The 26,691-nt window shown below is 41.5% G+C and overlaps 1 protein-coding gene across 12 annotated transcripts in view; it reads left to right on the forward strand.

Moving 5' to 3' along the window:
• Window positions 1-26,691, forward strand: part of LOC145354912 (trinucleotide repeat-containing gene 6A protein-like) — a 259,584-nt gene that overhangs the window by 156,423 nt on the left and 76,470 nt on the right. For 9 of the 12 annotated variants that reach the window (XM_080206542.1, XM_080206540.1, XM_080206548.1 and 6 more), the window contains 2 exons: window positions 8,302-8,625; window positions 12,587-12,634. In XM_080206542.1, coding sequence (XP_080062668.1) covers window positions 8,302-8,625; window positions 12,587-12,634 — 372 coding nt within the window. The remainder of the gene's footprint in view (window positions 1-8,301; window positions 8,626-12,586; window positions 12,635-26,691) is intronic. The other 3 variants (XM_080206541.1, XM_080206551.1, XM_080206552.1) reach the window with 1 other exon arrangement.

Raw genomic sequence — 26,691 nt, forward strand, 5'->3', positions numbered from 1 at the left:
AAGATGTTCAGAATGCACATCTTGCAAGCCTTCCCTCCATTGCCATGAACAAAAATTGTGGTTCATGCATAAGTAAATATTTATTTCTTAGTGATTTTCAGATAATAGCATTGCACTTGTTCGTTTTAACCCAGTAGTAAATGTGATAATGCAAGAAAATTTGAAGCTGCAAAAGCCAGTTGCTTTCCACTTGGCTGATCCCAGTTGACTGGATGCTCATTATAGCAGCCTCTGAGAAATGGCATGCAGCTTATAGCAGATACAGAAAGGGTTTCTATGCTGTGTCATTGTACTTTGATTGAAACTTTGCTCCTGGTTCTATGTTGTGGGATTCTGTATCTGAGTGAGCTGATATTCTGTTGCACAGATTCAGCACCAGCAGGAAAACTACACTTTCACAATTGTTTATTAAACCTGTACAGGAGTCAAACCTGAAAGAGTCTGTCTAAGGATTGCAAGTTGCTTGGAGAGGAATACATGCCCCAAAATATGTTTGTTTTGCAAAAAGATGCCTGTTGCAAAGATGGGAATAGTAAATGGTTTTGTGCATCCCAGGAAGTGGGATTTGAGCAGCATCCTTTTAAATTGTTTTAATTTCTTGAGACTTGGGTAGATGTACTGTGAGGATAACATACTGACAGTCAACAAAGAGGTCAGCCTAACTGTAGAAAGGGCATGTTTATAGATTTTGTTAATTTGCTGTAGTTGGTGCTTTTACCAGCATATTATAATATCCCTTTGAGAAAACATTTTGTCCAGTACAAAATGTCATAACTTAGTTAACATTGAGGAAAGTTGAACAATGCTCTTTGCAAAGAGTGTTCCTCTCTGATAACTTTTTGAAGCATTTAGGTGGTTGTCCATTAAACTAGTTAGCTTCTCATGACACAGGTTATGGTGGTGGCAACAGAGAATGACCATAGCAGAATTCTCTGGGATGTGGGAGAGTTCAAGGATGACTGGGTTCTGTAGTGCAGGAATTGGGGAAGACACAGTCGTGTGACCAAAGTGAAAGAGATTAATGATTTCACTCTCTGATGCTAGTACTCCAGAAAAATACAATTAAGTGGGTGGTGGAGTCTCATGGCCAGAGTACTGTTGGGTTGGTAGTTTAATATTTGGCAGTTGAAAATACATTTGTTTTAGTGGTCCATTTTTAATATAGAACTGTCTAAAATGACCACAAAGACTTCACTCCTCTGCTAATCTCTCAACAGTTATATGATGAGTGAGTAATTCCTGGTATCCTGCTAACAATTCTCCCTTAATGTTCACAGTCAGTAATAGATTATAGAGGGATATGAGCCAAATGTGGGCAATTGGGATTAGCTTAGGGGTTTTTAAAAAAAAGGCGGCATGGACAAGTTGCACCAAAGGGCCTGTTTCCATGCTGTAAACCTCTATGACTCTATAACTGGTTATTCAGTATTATGGGACCTTGTGTGCAAACTAGCTACTGTATTTACCTGCTTAATGGTCACAATGCCAGAAGATACCTGTCCCTATTTTGCAGGTTTTATGTTTGTATAAAGAACATCAGTGAGTAAGACCTAGCTTGTTCATTCATGCAAGCTGATTTGAAATGGTGTCTTCACCCCATCTTCAAGAATTCTTCATTTTCTCCTGAAGTTGCTAGGGTAGGGTTTCATGAGTAGTAGCACTCTTTTGGCTAATGAGTCTGTGAAGCTTGACGGTGAATACTGGTTATATGTGGAGGATATTGCACAAACATGATTTTGTTTTTACCTGCCATGTCTTGCCTGCATTTCCATTGGACAACATCTGCATTGGGAACTCTGCTTGCCCCAACCCAAGTCTCTGAGTCAATAAATGTTTGAGTAAGTTTAGAAATAGAGTTTTAAATTGGATTCCCAGGCTCCAAACTTCGAAGAAAAGTTTGAAATAAAGAAGGAACTTTCACTTGCTTTTGATGCATTGTATTGTCCTCAAAATCACTCTGCTTCACACTAGTAAATTGCTTTTATACGTCATGTTGTGGTTGAATATGCCAAAGCTGTAAATGATCTCCCAGTCTCCTGAGGGTTATGTCATGATTGAAAGTCCAATGTGGAATGAGCATGGAAGTCCACTGAATTGGCAGTTCATGGTGGTACTTAAGGAATTTCTGCAGTTGTACCACTTCTGACACCAGAGGAAGAAGATGGGGTTGACTAAAGAAGACCTGATGAATTATCATGACAATTATGGAGGACCATCAAGAATGGGACACCACCTGCTCTGGAGCTTACGATGGTCAGGGGTTGGTGGCAGAGTTTTGCTGCCCGTTGTCTGCTTAGGACTGGAGGAATTAAGTCTTCTAAAAGCATATGGAGACTTCACCTGAATAGGTAGTTAGGACCTTGGTTCAATGTGCCATCCAAAAGGTGGTGCCTTGAACAACACAGTATTCCAACCATATGTAGTGCTCAAAAACTGACATGGTTCTGTGTTACCCAGTCATTGAGTAAACATGGAAGACATTTGTAATGTTCTGGGAAGCCTACTTATAGGGAATTCCAGAAGCCAAAGTTTATTTAATATTGTTGCGAGTGACTTGATTTAATTGTATATTCAATGCAGAATAGATCATTTCTGGGTATTAGCATTTGCTGTGATTGAGCCTGTGGCCTTGCTTCATTCCACCCTCAGCATTTTTCTGCTGCTTTTCCCTATCTCTGTCTGCCCTGAAGATATTAACTTCACCCTTTGGGAAAGAGTTTATAGTGTTTCATGTTATTTGTGTGTCCTAACGTAAGTCCCAAACCTGTTATCCAGCTGTAGAGAACACTGCGCCTGAGTCTCTTCCTGTCCATTTCTGCATGTGATTTCCAGAAGATGCAGAATGATTTGCAGTGAGAATCCTGACTTAGCTGGCTGACTGCCCCAAACTTAAGTGCAATGGCCAATTATAGCACCTTTTTTTACTTCCCCAACTGTGATCTGCTAACTCAGTAGAGCCTGGAGACCAAACTCAGGACAGTGGAACTAATCCTTGAGTTTGTTACCATTTTTAATATTAAAAGCATGGATGGGCAATCACACTCCTGTTTAGCAGTGAGGTTGCCGCATCTGCACACAGCTTTCATGGCAAGTAGTGTACTTGTGAACATGTATTGTCATAGCTGTTCCTGTAAGTACCTCAGTCATTGCAAATTGTTTGGCATTAGTGCTCTTAGTTGATATAGCTGGCCAGTAAAAACTGTTTGCTACCACTTTGTCATTAAAATTTCCCCAGGCTTTTGTTTTGATTTGATTTTGATTTATTATTGTCACATGTATTAGTATACAGTGAAAAATATTGTTTCTTGTGCACTATGCAGACAAAGCATACCGTTCATAGAGAAGGAAACGAGAGTGTGCAGAATGTAGTGTTACAGTCATAGGGTGTAGAAAAAGATCAACTTAATGCCAGGTAGTTCCACTCAAAAGTTTGATGGCAGCAGGGAAGAAGCTGTTTTTGAGTCGGTTGGTACATGACCTCAGATTTTTGTATCTTTTTCCCAGTGGAAGAAGGTAGAAGAGAGAATGTCCAGGTTGCATGGGGTCCTTAATCATGCTGGCTACTTTGCCGAGGCAGTGGGAAGTGTAGACAGAGTCACTGGATGGGAGGCTGGTTTGCATGATGGATTGGGCTTTTCTTATGCCACACCAGGCAGCTAGGAAGAATGCGTTCTATGGTGCATCTATAAAAGTTGGTGAGAGTCGTGGCTGACATGCCAAGCTTCCTTAATCTTAGAAAGTTAGTAGGCTTTCTTAACTATAGTGTCAGCATGGGGGGGGCCAGGACAGGTTGTTGGTGTTCTGGACATCTAAAAACTTGGAGCTCCAGACAATTTCTATATCCAGACCATTGATGTAGACAGGGGCATGTTCTCCACTATGCTTCCTGAAGTTGATGACATTCTGCTTCATTTTGTTGACATTGAGGGAGAGATTATTGTTGTCGCACCAGTTCACCAGATTCTGTGTCTCATTCCTATACTCTGTCTCGTCATTGTTTGAGATCCGATCCACTAAGGTGGCATTGTCAACAAATTTAAATTGAGTTGGAGGGAAATTTGCCCACAAAATCGTAGTTGTACAAGGAGTATAGTAGGGGCTGAGAACACAGCCTTGTGGACACTAGTGTTGAGGATGATTATGGAGGTGTTGTTGCCTACCCTTGCTGATTGTGGTCTGAGAGTTAGGAAGTTCAGGATCCAGTCACAAAGGGGGGAGCTGAAGCCCTGTCTGCGGTGTTTGGAGATGAGTTTTGTAGGATTAGTGGTGTTGAAGACTGAGCTGTATTAGATAAATAGGAGCCTGACATAGGTATCTTTGTTATCTAGATATTCAGGGGTTGAGTGCAGGGCCAGGGAGATGGTGTCTGTCCTGGACCTGTTGCGGCAATAGGCGAACTGTAGTGGATCCAGGTAGTCCAGGAGGTTGGAATTGATTTGTGCCATGACTAGCCTTCCAAAGCATTTCATGATGATGGGTGGGGGGGCTGCCAAGGGCCTGGAGGGCATTGGAGCCAGTGATTTTTCATGCCTTCACCTTGTAGCCCATTATGTCTTGCAGACCTTGCCATAGTCGGCAGATGGCCATGTGGCAGCCTGATAGCCTATTGCAAGATGAGCCTCGTGATCTTCTATGAATGACACAGGGTGGATCTTTGTCAGTGCTGCTCAATGAGTGGGTCCTCAAAGACAGGAAAGATGTTATCTTAAAGTTGATGTCTTCACTTTTTAAATATCAGATATTCATCATTAGTTGCCCTTGATGCACTTATGCACTCACTTTCGAACACCCACAGTGCTGTTAGAAAGTGAGTTCCAGGTTTTTAACCCAGCAATGTTGAAGAAACAATGATACAGTTCCAAGTCAGGATGACGTGTGGCTTCAAGGGAAACTTGCGGGTAATGGCGTTTGATGTGTTTCCTGCCTTTGTACTTCTAGGTAGTAGGTGTACTTTAGTGGTTAGAGGTTTGTAAACTACTGTCAAAGGAAGCTTAATGAGTTGTTGCACTGTGCGTTGGTGGTGGAGGGCGTAAATGTTAAAAATGGCCGATGGGATACCGGCAAAGTAGGCTGTTCTGTCCCGGATGGTGCAGAGCTTCTTGTGTTATAGCTGCACTCAATCAGACAAGTGGTGAGTATTCCACCAGGCTTCTGATGTGCACCCTGTAAATTTGTGATGGGCAACCTGCGATCCCTGGGTCATATAAGGCCCATCTGTGTTTTGAATGAGGTCCACAGCAGATTTTGATCGTTGCCCAGGCATAGGATTGCCGCATTCTGCTGATTTCTATGTACACTTTTTTTTTCCCCTATTGCTGTGACTGAAGTGATATGAAAGTAAAGCAAGGGCGAGTGAAGTGAGGTGCATGCTGATTGCACACACATAAAAAGGAAGTATAATTGGCAACGAATGGGAGAGGGTTGGGAAGTATAATTGGCAGTGAGTGGGAGAGTCAGGGTTTCCAATTGGCAGCGAGCAGGAGGGGGTCAGGCAGTCTAAATGGCAGCAAGTGGGAATGTCGGGGCTTACAATCAGCAGCGAAGAGGAGGATTGGGAAGTACAGCTGGCAGAATATGGAAGAGATCGGGCAGTCTAATTGGCAATGAGCGGGCGAGGTTTGCTGTTTACAATCGGCGCAGAGTGCGAGAGTAGGGAAGTACAACAGGCAGAAAAAGGAGAGTCGCTGGCAGCAAGTGGGAAGTTGGGGAGCATAATCTGTGGCAAGCATGAGGGTCAGCAAGTGAGTTGGATGGGCAGTAAACATGATGGCAGTGAGTTGGAGGCAAAGAACAGGACATAAGTAGTATTAGCATGTTTATCTTATATTTTTTGTATTTGAAAAGTTATGTTGTCATTAATGTACTAATTTAGCCATGTAAAGTATTTAAACTTGCAAGTTATGATGTTTTAATTTTTTTATGACAAGGAAGGTCCTACAGATCCTAGCTGAAGTTTACATTGGTTGTAATGGGAAAATCTGATTTGCTTAATAGTTTTTCATTTAAACCTGCATTTTACAATAATTCAACTGCAACATTATACAAGAAATTACTATACAGTTCTGTTTAGTTATCTCAGCTTTATTTGGACAGTATTCTTCCCTCAACCAACACCACCAAAACCAGTTAGTTAATTGTTGGTGGAATCTTAATGTGTACAAAATGGTTGCTGCATTTGTCTGCGCAAGTCACTGCATTTAAAGATAATTTGCAGTGAAGTGTTTTGAGACATTTCTGAGATATAGTAATTCCCCATCGAGTACAAAGTCTTTGTATTTAGAAAATAGCCTAAAGCTTGACTGAAAAAACACATCACCTCATTAGTGCATCATCTTAGGTTATGCCGGTTTAGCTCTGTTGTTGAGTTAATAATTGATCTCTATATCCTAGAAATAGTTGTGCTGAACCTGTATTTCTTCCCTGCAGCAACTGAATTGTGCTGTTCCATTTTAATATTTAAAGTATGATTGACAGCTGACCGTTCTATATTTTGAAAACTCTAGTTACTGTGAAGCTCAGTCCTCATGTTACCAAAAAAAGTTAGTCATCAAAAATACAACAGAAAGGAAGTTTACAATGCGGTGGTGGGGAGGGGAAGAGGAATGGGGTGGCCCTTGGAATTTGGAAATGTATAGTGTAACCAATGAGCTAAGGGAGGTACATGAACTCACTTAGCTCAATTTCCACACTATATTAACACAGGCACTGCTCTCAAAATCAATTAAAATAAGAGCCCAGCTAACCAAAAGTATGCAATTTAGAATCTTTGGAAAGTGGAAAGCACTTATCGGGTGTACTGTTGGGAGGAAAATTCATCAGTTTGCTTCAGAAGAATTCAGGTAATCAGATGTGCAGTATTGTTGACATCCACTGAGCTGTCTGCTTTCAACTGCCATGTGCTGGACAGCGTTTCTGCCTGCCTCTTATCAGTATTCACTCATGTGTGAAATAACAGAAAATTAGGTCAGAGCTGTGCCAACCCAGCTTTGGGTTGGTGGGGGTCGAGGGCAAGATTGGCTTCCTCTGCACTGAACTAAATACCTATTTTCTGTGTCCTTGCAAGTAATGCTAAGGTTTGTAGCTGCTTCATTTTTGTATTGAGCTTAATAATGTGAATATTTCAACTGCTATAGCCATAGCACTCCAATCTGTTTCTGTATCAAGCTTATAACAAGTTTATTTCCATCCACAATGTCTTGCATGGCAGTGGGTATTTTCTGCAAAAAGGATTTTATTCTCAGCCTTTACAAAATATGGTTGAAGACAATGGAATAAGTGTGTTCCACGATTTCAGTAGTTTAGTGTGCAAGATATTGGCTATATGGACTGGGATGCAAGAATTACTGATCAATATTAAACATGACCGTACCTATTTCTACTTCAGTTAATAAGAACAACAAAGAATTTAAATTTTTACTGTGGTCAGAAGTTTGTCTTTAGTGAATGTTGTGGAATGCAGTATTTTATGATACATGGGTCATGCAGAATGTTGCATGGGCACAGCTTCTATTATATATGTTGGCTGGTATACATTTCCTATCTGTGTATTTTTGGTTAAATACCAATGTATGAGCTCTAGGTTTAATCAACCTCTGGAAATCCTCGGGTGATAATTTGGCAAGTAATGTTATAAAAGCATTAAGATGCAATGATGAAACTTAGTTTGGAATCTGCAGAAATCCAGCCAACAAAAATAGTTTGACAAAAGTTACTGTTCCTGGGTTTTACTCTTTTAAAAGAACATTACACCTTGCACACTGCAAGGGAGACTTGATTTGCTCTCTCAGCACACTCCAGAAGAATTTTCCGTTCAGCTTTCTCTTTAACCGGTATAATTGAGCATTGGCTGTTTATTTAAACAGCACTGCAGCTCAGTACTTGGATTGACGTTAAGTACGTGAGCTCTCATATAGAGCTCCAAATTAACCAATCATATTCCAATCATATTCAGGTTAGTCTGGTATTCTTGTAAAAGATGTTGGAATTCTTTAAGGTACTGAAAATTTCACTCTGCTTTTACACAGCCCATTCTTTCCCAGAAACTTGCACCATTCCTCTCTGGCAAGAGCAAAAGAGAGAGAAACCTGTATAAAGCACCTCTAAAAGGAAGCTCTGGAGTTCTTTTATCCACTGCTGTATTTATTAAACATTTGGAAAATAAATTAACCAAATTAAGAGCTGTTTTCACTCTCTTCCACCCAAAAAGAAAAACCCCTTTCCTGTTCACTAGTGTTAATGCAGTGAATGTTCAATAAACTGTCCGTGCAGTTGTTCTAACTGATCATTTTTCTCCCCCTCAAGTGCCAGAACCAACCAAGACCAGTCAAAGCCAGCCTCAGCCTGCCAACCCTAACAGCGGCACTTCCACTACTACCAGCAACAATAGCAATGCCAAGCGGGTCCCAGCCAACACTCAGCAGCAAGCCTTGTCTCGCTATCCACCTCGTGAAGTACCGCCACGCTTTCGACACCAAGAGCAAAAGCAACTGCTGAAAAGGGGCCAGCAGCTACCATCAGCAGCTGGGACCACAACGCCAGTACTGACCAGCCTGTCTGGAGGCAACGCTGTTACTCTGCAGCCAGTGACCAACGGACAGCTGCAATACAGCAGCAAAATTCAAACAGGTAACTGATTCTATAGGCTGCAAATAAGGTTAAGAAATACTTTCTCAATCTGCTGATAAAATTTCACTTTGATATTACACCAAATCTGCTTAGTTGCAGTAACTTCACTATGCCGTATCAATATCATTGTAAGAGTTGGGCTAGCTGATCACTATACTAAGGAGAATGTCACTGACTAGCGTTTAGTTAAGTATTTAATTTTAACATTCCAGGAAGAGATCAATTAACTGCATCTAGAAGTGATTTCCTTTTGAACGTTTTTAAGTTGAAGTGATATTCCTCTCCCTTAGCTGGGTTTGTTGCTGCAACTATGGTTGTTCAGTTACCTAAGTTCTGAGTGTAGCAACTTTAAAGCTAATAGCTGAAAAATTCACCTGTAGAGACAAGTGGCTCATTTAAGTACATAATGCGCTAAACATCCTGGCAATGCATCCTAAAGCTTATAGAGTTCCTAATGTGTGCTGCTGTGTATTCTACTCTATTCTTTTGCGCTTGTTCATCCTCCCAACCATGGGATGAGGTCTTCCTGGTCAGATAGCACAATGAAGGCTCCATTTCATGGTGAAAGATTTGTAGGTCTGTGAAAATTTTAATTATGAACCAGTACAGATTGTGGGATCCTCTTGTAAAAATGCTGAATTTAATTGCTGGTGATTATAACTACTTTAAGTTCTTGCGGTTTTATTTTATTTCAGATGTGTTCTCCGCCAACCTCTTTTCTACAAACATAGAACACTACAGCACAAACAGGCCCTTCGGCCCGCAAGTTGCACCGATTACATCCATACCTACCAGGCCATAGAACTATCTGTAACTCCCAATCCCATTAAATCCCTTGTACTCATCCAGAAGTCTCTTAAAAGACCCCAGCGAGTTTGCCTCTACCACCACTGATGGCAGCCGATTCCACTCACTCACCACCCTCTGAGTGAAAAACTTTCCCCTAACATCTCCTCTGTACTTGCTCCCCAGCACCTTAAACCTGTGTCCTCTCATAGAGACCATTTCAGCCCTGGGAAATAGCCTCCGAGAATCCACCCTATCTATTCCTTTCAACGTTTTATAAACCTCTATCAGGTCGCCTCTCAACCTTAGTCTCTCCAGGGAGAAGAGACCTAGCTCCCTCAACCTATCTTTATAAGGCATGCCTCCCAAACCAGGCAACATCCTTGTAAATCTTCTCTGCACCCTCTCAATAGCTTCCATATCCTTCCTGTAGTGAGGCGACCAGAACTGCGCATAGTACTCCAAGTGGGGTGTGACAAGGGTCTTATAAAGTTGCAGCATTACCTCTCGACTCCTAAACTCAATCCCTCGATTAATGAAGGCCAGTACACCATACGCCTCCTTGACCACATCCTCCACCTTTGAGGCCGATTTAAGAGTCCTATGGACCCGGACCCCAAGGTCCTTCTGCTCCTCAACACTGCTAAGACTTCTACCCTTGATATTGTATTCCTTCATCCCATTGGACCTGCCAAAATGGACCACTACACATTTATCTGCGTTGAAGTCCATCTGCCACTTCTCCGCCCAGTCTTGCATCCTATCTATGTCACGCTGCAACTTCTGACATCCCTCCAGACTATCCACAACACCACCAACCTTCTCTTTTCTATGAGCTTCAGATGATATTTTAATGCACGATTAATGCCATTCTGATGGGCATAAAATCATAGAATGGTTACACCAAAGAAAGAGGCCATTTGGCCTGTTCAGTCCATGCTGGGTTTCTGCAAGTGCAATTTAGTGAGTCCCACAATCCTGCCCCAATCCACTTTAATGCTTATCCAACTTGGTTTTATAAAACCATGATTAAAGGTTTCTCAGAAGACTTGCACAATTGTTTCAGTACAGCTATATGTTCTAGTGCTTAAACGTTCCCTGTCTACATCATATGTCAGTTTCCACGGGCACAGATTTTGCAGTCGAGTATCCCGCAGCACACCTGAAGTGCAATGGGATAGCCTCGTCCTGGGCGAACCACCTTCTTGATCATGCACAGCATACGTTGTAACTGTGACTATTGTACTTCTTCCCACTAAGTAGCAAACCAATGTGGCTGCTTCTGATAGGCATAATTTTGTTAATGTTGCTATCGACAGAGTGTGGTAACTTTTTGCCATTGTCAACCAATTGATCGGTTTTGCAGAACCTTTACTCGTTCATCATAAATACAGCAGTGATGATCACCTTCTTCCTCACCCAATCTCATCATGACAGTTTAACTTTTCATTAAATATGCTTGTTTTATTTCATTTTGTGAAGGATGCAATAGGTCAGATTGGAAAAGTAGTATTTAGGTTTTATTTGCAAATGGAAAGAAAGAGGCGAATAGGGGTGCAGTGTGAGAATTGAACTATATGTTCATATTAATACTGTCATTAAAATCTTCTGATGTCTGTGCCTGGACTGTATTTATTATTCATTGAAAATAGTCAAAACAAGTTGAACCAGAAAGGCAGGAATCTCTCAAACCATTGGCAATCTAAGGATTGTGTCCTCTCTACATAATGTACCAATTGTCAGCTCATCTCTTAGCTGAGTTGCTCTGAGTTGTATTGAAAATGTAATCATTGCCCTATCCCCATTATCAATTGAATTTCATGGCCTTTAAGGGGTCACTGAAATTTGTCATATATTGGGTATTGAAACAATGTTTTGCTTTTATATCGTGATATTGTGACTACTCAAGATATTGACTAAGAATTTTTGCTTATTGCTGCACTTTGTGTTAACATTTCTCATTGGGGTCCTGCATCATTAGCATGTCAAATATGCTTTTAACTCCTGTGTTTACTAGGTTTACTAGGCTGATTCCAGAGTCGAGGGGCTTGAACTATGAGGAGAGGCTGAATAAACTAGGCTTGTACTCGTTAGAGTTTAGAAGAATGAGGGGGGATCTCATTGAGACATATGAGATGTTGAATGGGATGGATAGGATAGAGGTGGAGAGGCTCTTCCCGCTCAGAAAGGACAGTAGGACTAGAGGGCACAGCCTCAAGATAAAGGGGGGGCGGTTTAGAACGGAGTTGAGGAGGAACTTCATCACTCAAAGGGTGGTGAATCTCTGGTATTCTCTGCCTGTTGAAGTGGTGGAAGCTGCCTCGCTCAATATTTTTAAGACGTGGGTTGATAGGTTTTTGATAGGCAAGGGGATTAAGGGTTATGGGGAGAGGGCGGGAATGTGGAACTGAGCCACGACAGATCAGCCTTGATCTTATTGAATGGTGGGGCAGGCTCGAGGGGCTAGATGGCCTACTCCTGCTCCTATTTCTTATGTTCTTATGTGTTTTTGAACTTTGGCCGACTGCATACCATGATGGGAAGAGAATTAACTAGTACACCTGTGTTTTTCAGATGTTGGTTGTAAGTGCAGGCCTGGACATCTTGCTCTTCAGATAATGGCATGGGAGCTTTTGCATCCACTGTCATCTGAAAGAAGGTAGCTCTGACAGTCTTCAAAAGTAAACTTAACCCCAACTTAATCCAGTAGCTGACTAGCCTTTTTACTTAAGCCGCATGCAGTGGTGCAGCATAGCTTTGATGTCACACTCTACTTGTGCCTCATTTTTTGATTTCCCTTCTATCCCAACATTCATGTTGCATCAAAGCTCTGTGATTGAATCACATTTGATTCTTGTGATTTGGGCTGAGTTTGGTGAGTTTATTCCTGATAGAAATTCTTGTAGTTGAGTGCTGTTAAGTTATTCAATTTTTCTGCAGTATAATGCTATTGAGAGCCGCTGCACCTTATGCCCTGGGGCAAGTTTCAGTTTTTAAAAAAAACACCCAATTAGAACTGAGGGTAACTGAAAAACTGGTCGGTAAAATTTTGAAATATGTTATTTTTATTGGTTTAACTGTGATGAGGGAGACTAGTGTTTTACTCTTTGATCAGGAGTGAGCTGAGAATATATTGAACCCTGACACCTTTTATGGTTCTCTTGCTTTTTCTTAGGCATGCCTCCCATTCGGGATTTGGTCAGCCATTCCCCTAACCAGTCAGGTGACTAAAGCTTTATATTTTCTCTCCCTTCTCTTTTTCCTTCTGTCATCCCTTCCATTCCCTTCCTTTCTGTCACTATCTCAAGTGTGGCTTGATTTTGCACTTCCTGAAAAATGAAGGGATTGTGGCAGTGACTGTTTACATGATTCCGACTGGATGTGCTTGTGGTTACTGATTGGAAATGTTGGTTGGGTTCAGCCAGCTTGCATTGCTTGGTGCATCTGTCATGTTTTATGTTTGATAGTGTCAACAGACTTGCATGCTTCTCTGAAGTGTCTTTTATGTGACTCAGGTACAATTTTAAAAGCCTTTCCCGTTGCACATAATGAGTAATATCATGTAGACTTGACTACAAGGGACCCTCCATATTCATTTGTACAGGAATAACATTTAAATTATTTTTAAAACTCAATGTTATCTGTGTAACAAGATTAGTCTGGGCTGGGAATGGTGCTAAGTTTTGTCTTCATGTGGGATCTTATTGAATGTTAATATTGTGATCAGACGTCTGTTCTGCTATTAAATGAGAAATCTCATTTTAAAACTATTTTTGGAGCTGTTGTGAGGAGCTCTCTGCTCTTGCACAAAACCACAGCCCTTTATAGAATTGGCTAAACTTATAACTGAGGTTGTTGTGTTTTCGTAAGAAGCATGCACACATTTAAATCAGTTTTCCCATGAATCTGCACATATTTCGAGTTACTGATATTAACAGATCTTCGGGATGTCATTACGATATTTCCACCGATAGGGCAGCAACACTAACATACCTTTCTATATGTGTGTGGTGGAGGGGGGAGGTGTGTGTGTGTGTGATGGAGGAGGGATGGGGGTGTGTTCGGGGGGGAGATGGAGTGCGGGTGGGTGGGGATGGCGGGGGTGGATGTGGGGGGGTGGAGGTGAGTATGGGGTGGATGTTGAGGGCTGGGTGGAGAGGTCTGTGTAAAGAGGGGATGGAAGGGCGTGTGTGCATGTGGTTGAAGTGCGTATTCGTCACTTGGCTTTCAAGGACCGGTTTGGACGAAAGCTGCAGTCCAGCTCTATGACATGATGCAACAGATACTAAACTAACTTCCTGACCCCAGCTTTTCATTTGGAGACGTTGCAGTGAGTTTTCTGTGATCAGAGTAATTTTAGTTAGTGGTTTTACTTGCATACTCTAAAGACTTCCTGTATATTTTTGGCTAATTTAATAAAACACTCTGGTCATTTTCCAGGTAACCCTTGAGATTAATTTAGACTTTATGCACAATCACAATTCCAGTTGTTTCTGCGGGAAACTACGAAAACTTCAGCATGCACCTCATGGGATGGGGTGAGGTCTCTTTAAGAGAAAACTTCAAATGTTGCAGCCATACAGTATCTGACGGTTGTGGTTCTGATTTCAGTTTTCCAGTGACCACTATTTCTTTCATGAGTCACTGCTCAACCAGTCAGTGAGCAAAGAGGAGTCCAAGACACAATTATAAAAGTGTTTATGACTTGAGTGTTATGAATTAGCAGTCCACCCCCATTTTCTTCAGCTTTACAAATGAAACCTATTTGCTCTTTACTGTAACATCTAACCTTTTGATTGAATTAATAAATTGTGATTTTCTGAAGATTCTCTTTGATTTGTGTGTTGAAGTGTGCTGCCGGGGAGGTTGTAGCTGGCATGTTGTAAGATTGCACAGCGTACTGAATGTATTGTCAGTACGCAATGGGCAATCCTATGTAAGGATTTTACAACAGATAATCCCTCCAGTGTGTGATCATGTCAATTATTAAACAGTTTAGAATTTCTTGACAATCATGTGTAGATTCTGTTGGGCTGGTTGATAGCAAAGCTTGGCTTGGATGCTGCCTTGCGTTAGCAGTGGTCAACCTGCTCAGTGTAGTAATGTTCCTGTGAAGAAAGAGAGTGCATGTTATTCTCTGTGTATTTATTCATTCTGCTTCTGCAACATATTTTGCAGTATTGCTGCACCAAAATTATTTTCTGCATGGAAAGCCTACTTGGATCTGATTTTTCTGAGAGGCTTTGGCAATTTTAATGGTGGATTTGAATGGAATTAGAACAGTTGTGTGTTGGTACATGATTGAAGCCATGACATTTGTCCGTAGTAATTACCAGTAAGTTTACTGTGGCACCTCTCGACAATCAAAGCATTGAGCATCCTCACTTTGAAACCATTCTAGCTATCATTATAATGAACATCACACTAAAAGTAGTTACATTTTTAACATTACTCACCACCATTTGGGTCACAGTGTGGTTGGAAAGGAAAGAAAATAAACACTGCCTTGAAATTCTTTGGAATGTTTTGGTCTGGAAGACACCTTCTTAAAAATGAGTGCAAAGCAGAGATCATCAGTTTTTGCATGATGTTTTTTGTGGTTGGAGGGAAGAAAAGGCAGTAAGTAAATTAGCATGGATTCTGTGAGGGATCCAGTTAAAATGTTACGTAATTTTCAATTAGATGTGGTGTGTCTTTTGCAAGCCACTGTGGTACAACTTTAAATGCAATGGATAGGACATCTTGTTCTGGTAAGCACTGACATAAACAAACTTAGTAAGACAAGCCAATAGCTGTGTAAATACCATAATATGAAGGTTTAAGGGCCTATTCAGACCTGTATATAGCCAATGTGGCAAATTGTGCATGATCAATCCATCATAATCAGTTTGTATTTTCTGAATTTTCAGCGGGATACTGAGTTTTGTTCATTGGTAGTTTAACATGGAGGTAAAATATATATACTCTCGCTTGCTCTAGTGGAAGTTCCTGGAACCAGTATCAGATTTCTCAGTCCAGCTCAGAGAGAAATTGGCATGGCTAAAACCTGACTGGTTTCCAAGGAGAGACTGGAGATTGCCAGTAATTAATTCTGATTCTCATTGTTTACTCTACATAATGTTAACCTATTTGAGGCCTGCACCAAAATCCAGTATTAAATGAGGTTTAAGTGAAGTATGGTGGAAGGAGGCTCATGTGATGCATTAATAGAGACACTGATCAGTTGGGCCAAATAGCCTGCTTCTAAGAACATAACATGAGTAGGCCATTCAGCCCTTTGATCCTGCTCCATCATGCAATAATGATGGTTGATCTACATCAGTTATACCTTCCCGTACTGTCCACACATCCTTTGAACCCCATTGTAATGAAAAATCTATTAATCTCTGGTCTGAACATAACCAACTGAGCATCGACAGCAGTCTTGGGTTGAAAATTTCAAAGGTTCACAACCCTTTGAGTAAGGGCATTTCTTCTCATCTCGGTCATAAATATCCAACCTGATAAGCTAAGAGTAAGACTATTTCTGGACTTGAGCAAAGGAAACATCCTCCCAGCATTTATCTTGACAAGCCCTTTAAAACTTATTTATGAGATCACCTTTCATTTTTCCAAGTGCGCATGTATATAGATCCATGAAACTCAAGCTCTCCTTTTCAGGCAATCCCCTCATCCCAAAAATTAATCCAGTGAACATTTGTTGCACTCCCTTTGAAGCTTCCTTTCTTTAGTAAGAATGCCAAAACAATAGACTGAACTCCAGGTGTGGTTAGGTTCCGGACATCATGAAGTCTCATAGCGTTTAGTCAAGGAAACCTGCTGCTGATTGAAACCTAGCACCCCCAATTCAGCTGATGAATCAGTACTCCTCCACATTGAACACCAGTTGGAAGAGGCACAGAGGGTCGCAAGAGCACAGAATACGCTCTGGGTGCAGGACTTCAACATTCATCATCGAGAGTGGCTCAGTACCACCAGTACGTACCAAACTGGCTGAGTCCTGAAGGACAAACTTTCCAAACTGGGTTTGTGGCATGTGATGTGGGAACCAACAAGAGCGAAAAACATACTTGACATCATTCTCACTAATCTGCCTACCACAGATGCATCTGTCTGAGACAATATTAGTAGGGGAATGACCACTATACAATTCTTGGGAAAGGAGGTGCCACTTTCACATTCATGTTTTGTGGCACTACCATCGTGCTAGAAGGGATAGATTTCTAATAGACTCAAACTAGCAACTCCTTCAGTCCACAGAGTAATCGTAATCTGTAACCTCTAGGCCTAGAATATTCCCCACTCTACCATTACTGTCAAGGCATGGGATCAACCCTGATTCAACGAAGAGTGCAGGAGGGCATGACAAGCAATGCCAAGCATATCTAAAAGTGAGGTGTCAACTTGTGACACTACAATATAGCACTGCTTTTGTGCCAGCAGTAAAAGCAGCATGTGATAGCCAGAGCTAAGAGTTCCCATGACCAGGATCAGTTCTAAGCTCTGCAGTCCTGCTACGTCCAATCATGAATGATGACGACCAATTAAACAACTAGTAGGAGGAGGAGCTAGCGCCGTAAATATTCCCATCCTGAAATGGAAGGAGACCTAGCACATCTGTGCAAAAGACAAGGCTGAAGCCTTTGCAACCAACTGAGCCACAAGTACTGGATGAATGATCCATCTCAGCCTATTTCAGGTGCCCAGCATTACAGATGCCAGTCTTCAGCCAATTTGATTCAGTGGAGCTGAAGGCAGTGAGTGACTAGTGGAGTGCCGCAGGGATCAGTGCTGGGGCCTCAACTATTTACCATTTATATAGATGATCTGGAGGAGGGGGCTGAGTGTAGGGTGACAAAATTTGTTGATGCCACGAAGGTGAATGGAAAAGCAAATTGCGTGGAGGGTGTGGAAAGTCTGCAGAGAGATCTGGATAGGCTGAGTGAGTGGGCGAGGACCTGGCAGATGGAGTATAATGTTAGCAAGTGTGAGGTTATCCACTTTGGCAGGAATAATAGTAGGAGGGATTACTATTTAAAGGGTGAAAAGCTGCAGCATGCTACGGTGCAGAGGGACCTGGGGGTCCTTGTGCACGAATCGCAAAAACCCAGTCTGCAGGTGCAGCAGGTGATCAAGAAGGCAAATGGAATGTTGGCCTTTATAGCGAGGGGGATAGAATATAAAAGTAGGGAGGTCTTGCTGCAACTGTGCAGGGTGCTGGTGAGGCCGCAGCTGGAATACTGTGTGCAGTTTTGGTCGCTGCACTTGTGGAAGGATATATTGACCTTGGAGGGAGTGCAGAGGAGGTTCACTAGTCTGATACCAGAGGTGAGGGGGTTGGACTATGAAGAGAGACTAAATTGACTGGGTCTGTACTCGTTGGAGTTTAGAAAGATGAAGGGGGGATCTTATAGAGACGTATAAGATAATGAAGGGGATGGATAGGGTAGAGGTAGTGAGATTCTTCCTGCTTAGAAAGGATAGCAGGACTAGAGGAGACAGTCTCAAGATGAGGTGGGGGGGGCTGCAGTTTAGATCAGAGTTGAGGAGGAACTTCTTCACTCAAAGGGTGGTGAATCTCTGGAATTCTCTGCCCGTTGAAGTGGTAGAGGCTACCTCGCTAAATATATTTAAGTCACGGGTAGATAGGTTTTTGACAAACAAGGGAATTAAGGGTTATGGGGAGAAAGTGGGAAAGTGGAACTGATCCACTTCAGATCAGCCGTGATCTTATTGAATGGCGGGGCAGGCTTGAAGGGCTAGATGGCCTACTCCTGCTCCTATTTATGTTCTTATGTTATCAAGTCAACATGCAATGGAGCACAGCATTGAGTAACCTGAGCAAAATGGAGTCAGTGGGGGGTGGGGAGACTTCTTCACATGTTGGAGTCATGCCTAGCACAAAGGAACATGATTGTGGTTTTTGGAGGGTCAATCACTTCAATCCTGGAACATTGTGAGATTCCTCAGGTTAGTGTTTTGATTGGCATGATGGCACATTGGGGATGGCACAGTGATTAGTGCTGTTGCCTCACAGCTCCAGAGGCCTGGATTCAAAGCCAGCCTTGGGTGACTGTGAAGTTTGCACTTCTCTGCATGGGTTTCCTCCCATTGTCGAAGATGTGCCGGTTAGGTGGATTGACCATGCTAAATTGTCCCTTAATGTCCCACGATGCGTAGGTTAGGAGGGTTACTGGAATAAATGAGTGGAGTTACGGGGACAGGACACTAGCGTGGGCCTGGGTAAGATGCTCTGTCAGAGTTGGTGCAGACCGATGGACTGAATGATATGTCCATATGCAGCAAGACCTGGACGATGTTCAGTTTAGGGCTGATAAGTGGCAAGCAATACTCACGCTGCAAGAAAGAACCTGACCATTTCTCCATGACATTGAGTTGCACTATCATCACTGAATCCCCCATTGTCAACATTTTGGAGGTTGCCATTGATCAGAAGCTGAACAATGGCTACAAGAGCATGTCAGAGACTGGGAATTCTGCAGTGAGAAACCCATCTCCTGACTTCCCAAAACATGTTGTTCATCAATAAGATACAAGTCAGCAGTGTAATGGAATACTTTCCTGGATCAACGTAGCTCCAACAATAGTCAAGAAGCTCAACACCATCCAGGGCAAAGCAGGCTGCTTGATTGGCAGTCCATTCATTAGTTTTTGCATTCACTCCCTTCACAGACACCGATGCACAGTGGCAGCAATGTGTACCTTCTACAAATGCACTATAGCAACTCACAAGGCTCCTTTAACAACATGTTCCAAACTATGACCTTCACCAATTCTAAATGGGCAGTAGATGCATGGGAGTACCACAAGCTTAAACTTTCCCTTCAAGCCCCACACATCCTGACTTGGAACTATATCTCTGTTCCTTTGTTGCTGGATCCAAATCCTGCAACTCCCTTCCTAACCACTGTAGATGTTCCCAGAATACTTAGTTCAAGAAGGTGGCTCACTACCACCTTCTCAGGGCAGTTGGGGATGGGTAGTAAATGCTGGCCTAGCCAGGAACTTCCACATACCTGAATGAGTTTTTAAAAAGCGGACAACTTGGCATTTTTTGACGTTCTATTTCATCTACCGTGCTCTTGTCTGCTCACTTTTAACTAGTTTATTATCTTTTGCAGGTTCTTTGTGCTCTGTTCTATATTGCATTTAGTTTTATATTGTCAGCAAACTGGATATATTGCACTCAATCCTGTAATCTAAACTGTTACTGTAAATTGTAAATACCTGAGGCCTAATACAGCCTTGTGGTACCCCATTAATGTTATAGTCTAACAATGGTTTCATTATTCTTTCTTTTTTTCTGTTAATTGTAATATAAGAACTAGGAGCAGGAGTAGGCAGTTCAGTTCATTGAGCCTGCTCTGCCGTTCAGTGCGATCGAGGCTGGTTCTCATCTTGGCTCATCTCTACCTTCCTGCCCACTCCCCATAACCCTTCATCCTACTGCTAATCAATATCTATCGCAAATTTATTTAGGGTTCTGTCACCCACTGCACTGTGGGGTAGAGAATTCCATAGATGTGCAACCCTTTGAGTGAAATAATTCCTCATTTCTGTTTTAAATCTGCCATCCCTTGGCCTAAAGCAATGGCCGGTCTAGGATGTCCAGCATGGGGAAACATCCACTCTACGTCTACCCTGCCAGTCCCCTAAAGCATTTTGTGTACCTCAGTTAGATCCCTCATTCTTCTTAACATCAGTGAGTATAGGCCTAAACTGCTGTATGTCTTTATATCTCCCCCTCCTCTGCTCAATTTGTGTTAGTGTGTTACCCCAATCCCATGAGTTCTAACACTGTATTGTTATAATCCAGGTCAGAAACTCCCAAGGTATTTCATGAAATCAGCCTAGACCACAAGTTTTACATATTGAATTTGGCAGGGTAAGCATAAGATGTTTCACTCCAGGTATGATTCAAATGACCTTTTATCAAAAAATGTTTATTAAAGAAAACAGTTAACATATAATACAATTAGCATTAACTTTTACCAATTACAAATGGGGGAAAAAAACAACCACGCTATTGTAAATACCTTAACAGCTAAAAATGCTGTTCCAACACATACACCCCTGTTCTAGGATTAGCACAGAAAGTAAGTATGCTCACACGATGTGGGATCTTGCAACACCTGCTGTGAATTAGTTCTTTGGATGGAGAATTGAAACTCTGACTTCCCTATCCTGGAACTCCAAGCACTCGAACTAGAGAGAGAGAGCCACTGCTTGTCTCTAGCTTCCACCTCGCAAACAACCAGCAGCGACATTTTCATTCCAGAGAGACAAGAAAGACTGCTTCCAGTCTGCAGTCCAAACAGCTTCAAATTAACCAGCAGAACTTCCAGTATCAGGGAGAGAGAGAGAGAGACAAACACTGTTTTCAGTCCGGAGTCCAAACAGCTTCTGCCAAACTGAAAGTGACTCTTGGATTTTCACTGCAGAAAAAGAAGTGTTCCTCTTGACCTGTCGATCATTCTTCCTCCAACAATTCAAAAAGGGTCATAAAGGCATTGCATTTGGTCCAGATTAAGAATAAACAAAGGCCCATTATGTGATTTTTGGCAACAGTAAAAGGACACTGTCTCAGACAGTTCGGGGCCAGCGCCAAAAAAAAGGCCTGTCTACAAACTGCAGAGAACATGATTAAAAATGTATTTCTTAAAAGTATAGTAGCATCCCAGTATAACAACCTCATGTGCGGCACCTTATTGAATGATATTTGAGAACCCGAGTACGTTATGTTAATTAGTTTCCCCCTCCGTCCTAGTGCAACCTCAAATTCAACAGATTTCTCAAACACCATTTCACTTTCATAAATCTGCATTAATTCTGCAGTCATGTGATGATTTTCTTTGGTTTATTGGATTTTTTAAGTGCCCTGTTATCAAATCCCTAATAATTCTTTCATTTTCCCTTCCAATGATGTCAGGCTAACTGAGCTATAGTTTCTTTTCCTGCTCCTTTCTGGCCCAGCAATGTTCTATTTACACTCTTCCAATTCATGTGGCCTTTGCTAGAACCTAGATAATTTTGAACAAAGACAAATTTTCTTTGTGAATATCCCTTTTAAAACCTATGGGGATATACCATCAAGTCCAGGAGGTTTGTCACCTCTAAGCTTTATTAATTTAATACTTGGTTTCAAATTACTTTGTATATTTTGTGTATTTTCTGCTCTGGAGACACCAAGTATTTCTTTCATGTCTTTACTGCCTCCTCTCCATTGTAATTTCCCATATTTCTAAGAGCCGTTTCAAGAATGTAATGGAATATTCTCCACTGACCTGGATGAGTGCAGCTCCAACAACACTGAAGAAGCTTGACACCACCCAGGACAAAGCAACCTGCTTGATTTCTTTCCCTTCCATAAACATTGAATTGGTCCACCACCGACAAACAGTGGCAGCCACGTGTACTGCAGAGCTGTCCTGAAAGCTTGCGGCTTTTGCTACAAATAAACCTGTTGGGACTTTAAACTGGTGTTGTGGGATTTCTTTCTGTTTTACTCCAGTCCAATGCCGGCATCTCCACATCATACTGCAGAGCTCACCAAGGTTCCTTAGGCAGCACCTTCCAAATCCATGACCACTACTATCTAAAAAGCATGGATGTTAGAGAACTTGGAGAAATAATTGTCTTGAGGAATCTACGTATCACAGAGAAGGAGGTGCTTAAAGCGCAACAAGGTTGATAAATTTGCAGGACCTGATGAGGCATGTCCAAAGACATTGTGGGAAGCTGGGGAGGAAATTGCAGGTCCCGTAGCTGAGATATTTGAATCATCGATAGTCACAGGTGACATGCCTGAAGATTGGAGAGTGCAAATGTTGTGCCTTTGTTTAAAAGGGGCTGCAGGGAAAAGCCTGGGAACTACAGGCCAGTGAGGCTCACATCTGTGATGGGAAAATTGTTGGAAGGTATTTTGAGAGACAGGATCTACAGGCATTTAGAGATGCAAAGGCTGATTAGGGACAGTCAGCATGGCTTTGTGAGTGGAAAATCATGTCTCACAAATTTAATTGAGTTTTTTGAAGGGGTAACCAAGAAGGTAGACGAGGGCAGTGTAGTTGATGTTGTCTACATGGACTTTAGCAAGGCCTTTGACAAGATACCGCATGATAGGTTTGCATAAAGTTAAATCTCATGGGATCCAGGGTAAGGTATCTGAATAGATACAAAATTGGCTTTTTGACAGAAGCCATACAGTGGTTGTAGAAAGTTGTTTTTCAAATGGTGTGTCTCAGGGATCAGTGCTGGGCCCACTGTTATTTGTCATTTATATTAATGATTTGGATGAGAATATAGGGAACGTGGTCAGCAAATTTGCAAATGACACCACTATTGGTGGCATAGTGGTCAGTGAAGAAAGTTATCTCCAATTGCAATGGAATCTTGATCAGTTAGGCCAGTGGGCTGATGAATGGCAGATGAAGTTTAATTTAGACAAATGTGAGGTGATGCATTTTGGCAGATTGAACCAGGCCAAGATTTACTCAGTTAATGGTAGGGCATTGGGGAGAGTTACAGAACAAAGGGATCTAGGTGTGCATGTTCATAGCTCCTTGAAAGTGGAGTCACAGGTGGACAGAGTAGTGAAGAAGGCATTCCGCATGCTTGGTTTCATCGGTCAGAACGTTGAATGCAGGAGTTGGGACGTCTTGTTAACGTTGTACAAGACATTGGTAAGGCCACACTTGCAATACTGTGTGCAATTCTGGTCATCCTATTATAGAAAGAATATTATTAAACTAGAAAGAGTGCAGAAAAGATTACTAGGATGCTATCGGGACTTGATGGATTGAGTTGTAAGGAGAGGCTGAATAGACTGGGACTTTTTTCTCTGGAGCATAGGAGGCTGAGAGGTGACCGTATAGAGGTCTATAAAATAATGAGGGGCATGGATAAGATAGATAGTCAGTATCTTTGCCCAAAGGTAGGAAATCTAAAACTAGAGGGTATAGGTTTAAGGTGAGAGGGGAGAGATACAGAAGTGTCCAGAGGAGCAGTCTTTTTACACAGAATGTGGTGAGTGTCTGGAACAAGCTGCCAGAGGTAGTAGTAGAGGCGGGTACAATTTTATCTTTTAAAAAGCATTTGGATTACATGGGTATAGAGGGAAGTGGGCCAAATGCAGGCAATTGGGATTAGCTGAAGGGCTTTTTAAAAAAAAGGGGGGGGCCACATGGACAAGTTGGGCCATAGGGTGTTTTTCCATTCTGTAAACTTCCGACTCCAAGACAAGCAAAGGATACTTGGCAATACCTGGAGGTTCCCGTCCAAGTCGCTCACCACCCTGACTTGGAAATATATTGGCGTTCCTTCACTTTTGCTGGTTCAAAATCTTAGAGCCCTCTCCCTAACACCCCTGTGGATATACCTAAGCCACATGGACTTATATGGTGCATTAGTCACATCAGGAAACATATATTGGAAATTGTGAAGCATTCATGACAGATAGAAGTGGGTTTGATCCAACCGATTATGCAGAGTGACCAGGATTGGAATTTAAATATTCCAAGATACTTCATCTTTAAAAGGTCCAAACAAAAAGGAAAATCTACAAGAAAACATAGGACATTACAACGCAGTACAGGCCCTTCGTCCCTTGATGTTGTTCCGACCTGTGGAACCAATCTAATGACCCTCTAATCTAAACTATTCCAATATTATCCATATGCCTATCCAATGACCATTTGAATGCCCTTAAAGTTGACGAGTCCACTGCTGCAGGCAGGGCATTCCACGTCCTTACTACCCTCTGAGTAAAGAACCTACCTCTGACATCTGTCCTATATTTATCACCCCTCAATTTAAAGCTATGTCCCCTTATGTTAGCCATCACCATCCAAGGGAAAAAGCTCTCACTGTCCACCCTATCTAATCCCCTGATCATCTTGTATGCCTCAATGAGGTCACCTCTTAACCACCTTCTCTCTAACAAAAACAACCTTAAGTCCCCCAGCCTTTCCTCATAAGACCTTCCCACCATACCAGGCAACATCCTGGTAAATCTCCTCTGCACCCTTTCCAATGCTTCCACATCTTTCTTATAATGCGGCAACCAGAACTGTACGCAATACTCCACATGCGGCCGCACCAGAGTTTTGTACAGCTGCAACATGATGTCATGGCTCCAAAATTCAATCTCGCTACCAATAAAAGCTAACACACCGTATGCCTTCTTAACAACCCTAAAGGGGGAATAGTTGGCCTGATAATACAGTTCGCCACCTTCTTGAGGGCAAGTAATGATGGGCAATAAACGCTGGCCAAACCAACGAAGCCTACATCCCATAAATGTTTTAAAAAACTCTTGCTTATCTCTCTTTTTCTAAAGATACTTATAGAAGCTTTTAGACTCTATCTCTCTCTATTTTACTTTTATAATCTATATACTGTTTCCTTCAGTTTCTTTATTATCCTTTGCTGTATTTTAAAATCCTCCTTGGCCTTTTTGGCAACATTATAAGCCTCTTTCATTGGTCAAATATTATCTTCTGCTTGTTGGTCACAGATGGACCACTTTTTCATGTGGAGTTTTTGCTCCTTAGGAGAATACATAATCTTTACAAATTGTGAATAAATTCTTCAAAACTTCACTATTGTTCATCTCCAATCACACCGTTTAAATCTGGTTTCCTGAGCTGTTGAAAGCAACTCGTTCCTTATACCTATGCAGTTTGCTTTAAGATTTAAGACCCTAGTTTTGAACTTAGCTAGGTCTTTCTCAAATGCAATATAAACTCAATTGTATCATTCTTCCTCAGGTGCTTCTTTACAACAATCAACCCTGCCTCATTGCACAAAACTAACTCTAAATTAACCTGTTCCTTGACATACAGATCTGGAAAACTATTCAAATACATTCTATGAACTAGTCCCCCATTCTATTACTATAAATTTGGCTCGCTCCATTTATATGGAAATTAAAATTCCTCATGATTATTATGTTATTCTCATTTTTTGTGCCTCTAATGCCTGACACTGCAACTGCTCTTAGGGGCATATGAACTGCTCCCAACATTGTTTTCTACCCCTTGTTGTTTCTTCCACTCAGACTGATCTACGTTTTGATTTTTTGAGCTAAGGTTCTTCCCAACTGTTGCCTTTATTCCATCCTGTATTATCAAGCCAACTATTCCTCCTTTTCTTGTGGATTTCCCTTTTTTGCTTTGACCTTCTAAAGGTGAAGTATCTTGGAATATTTAAATTCTAATCCTGGTCACTCTGCATAATCCGTTGGATCAAACCCATTTCTATTCATTTCCATCTGTTATTTATCTGTTAATGAATGCTTCACAATTTCCAGTATATGTTCCCTGATATGACTAATGCACCATATAAGTTCTTTGTTCCTTCTTGATTCACAGTGCTGATTTTTGCCAAACCACTCTGCTCAATCCTCAGTATTTGTTATTGGATTTTCCCTTTCCTAGACCCAACTTCTTGCTATTAATTCTGATCAATCTGGTAAATTAAATTCTGGGCGTTCATTGTTTGATCATCAGAATGCACAGTAAAGTGTTTATCATTGTAGAAGGATGTTATGTTTAATCTGAAAATATAGTTCACATGTTCATTTAACTGAGCAGATTGAACTTGGGAACTACTGTAAAGCTATGTGTTGCATTTTTGATGTTTATATGGTACTGTTCATTCTTCTGTATTTTATTTGGAGTGAAAAGAGGTACTAATTTTGCAATGACTAATAGTGTCCCTAATTCGTACTTGGCGTCCAAATTGAGGAATCTGAAAATTTCAAAAATAGTTAAAATTTGAAGATTTTCAATCATATTTATATTTGCAAAAAAATTTAGGTTTCAGTATCCATTGAGATGGCTGGAGGTTGGTATCCTTGGTGAATGGTTATGTTATGTTGTAACACTTTTCCTTAGGGCATTAGTCTGAATAAGTGAGAGCTTTGTACAGTTATGCTGCTAGTAATCCTTATTCCCCTTAATATTTCCTATATTGGTACACTGTAATTGTAATCCTGTTGAATAGACAATAACTTTGGAGAAAAATTAGCAGTTTAACAAAACATTTCAAACATTATTAGAATATGTAACCCATTACAAGAAGGGCTAATGAAACTGATATTAATAGTTTCCTCCCTTCAGGTACTTCAGATCTGCCTCCTTCACTTCTCTGCTCAAAATCTAACTCTTGGCCTTTCTGTCCTTGCAAGCTGTTTCCTTCACTCCAATGTGTCCTCCCCCTCAAGTTCTTAAGCACTTTGTTACCTGCCAAAACCATGCC

This window comes from Carcharhinus amblyrhynchos, chromosome 18 (assembly GCF_965287045.1).
Source record: "Carcharhinus amblyrhynchos chromosome 18, sCarAmb.v2.hapA, whole genome shotgun sequence".
Lineage (NCBI taxonomy): Eukaryota > Metazoa > Chordata > Chondrichthyes > Carcharhiniformes > Carcharhinidae > Carcharhinus > Carcharhinus amblyrhynchos.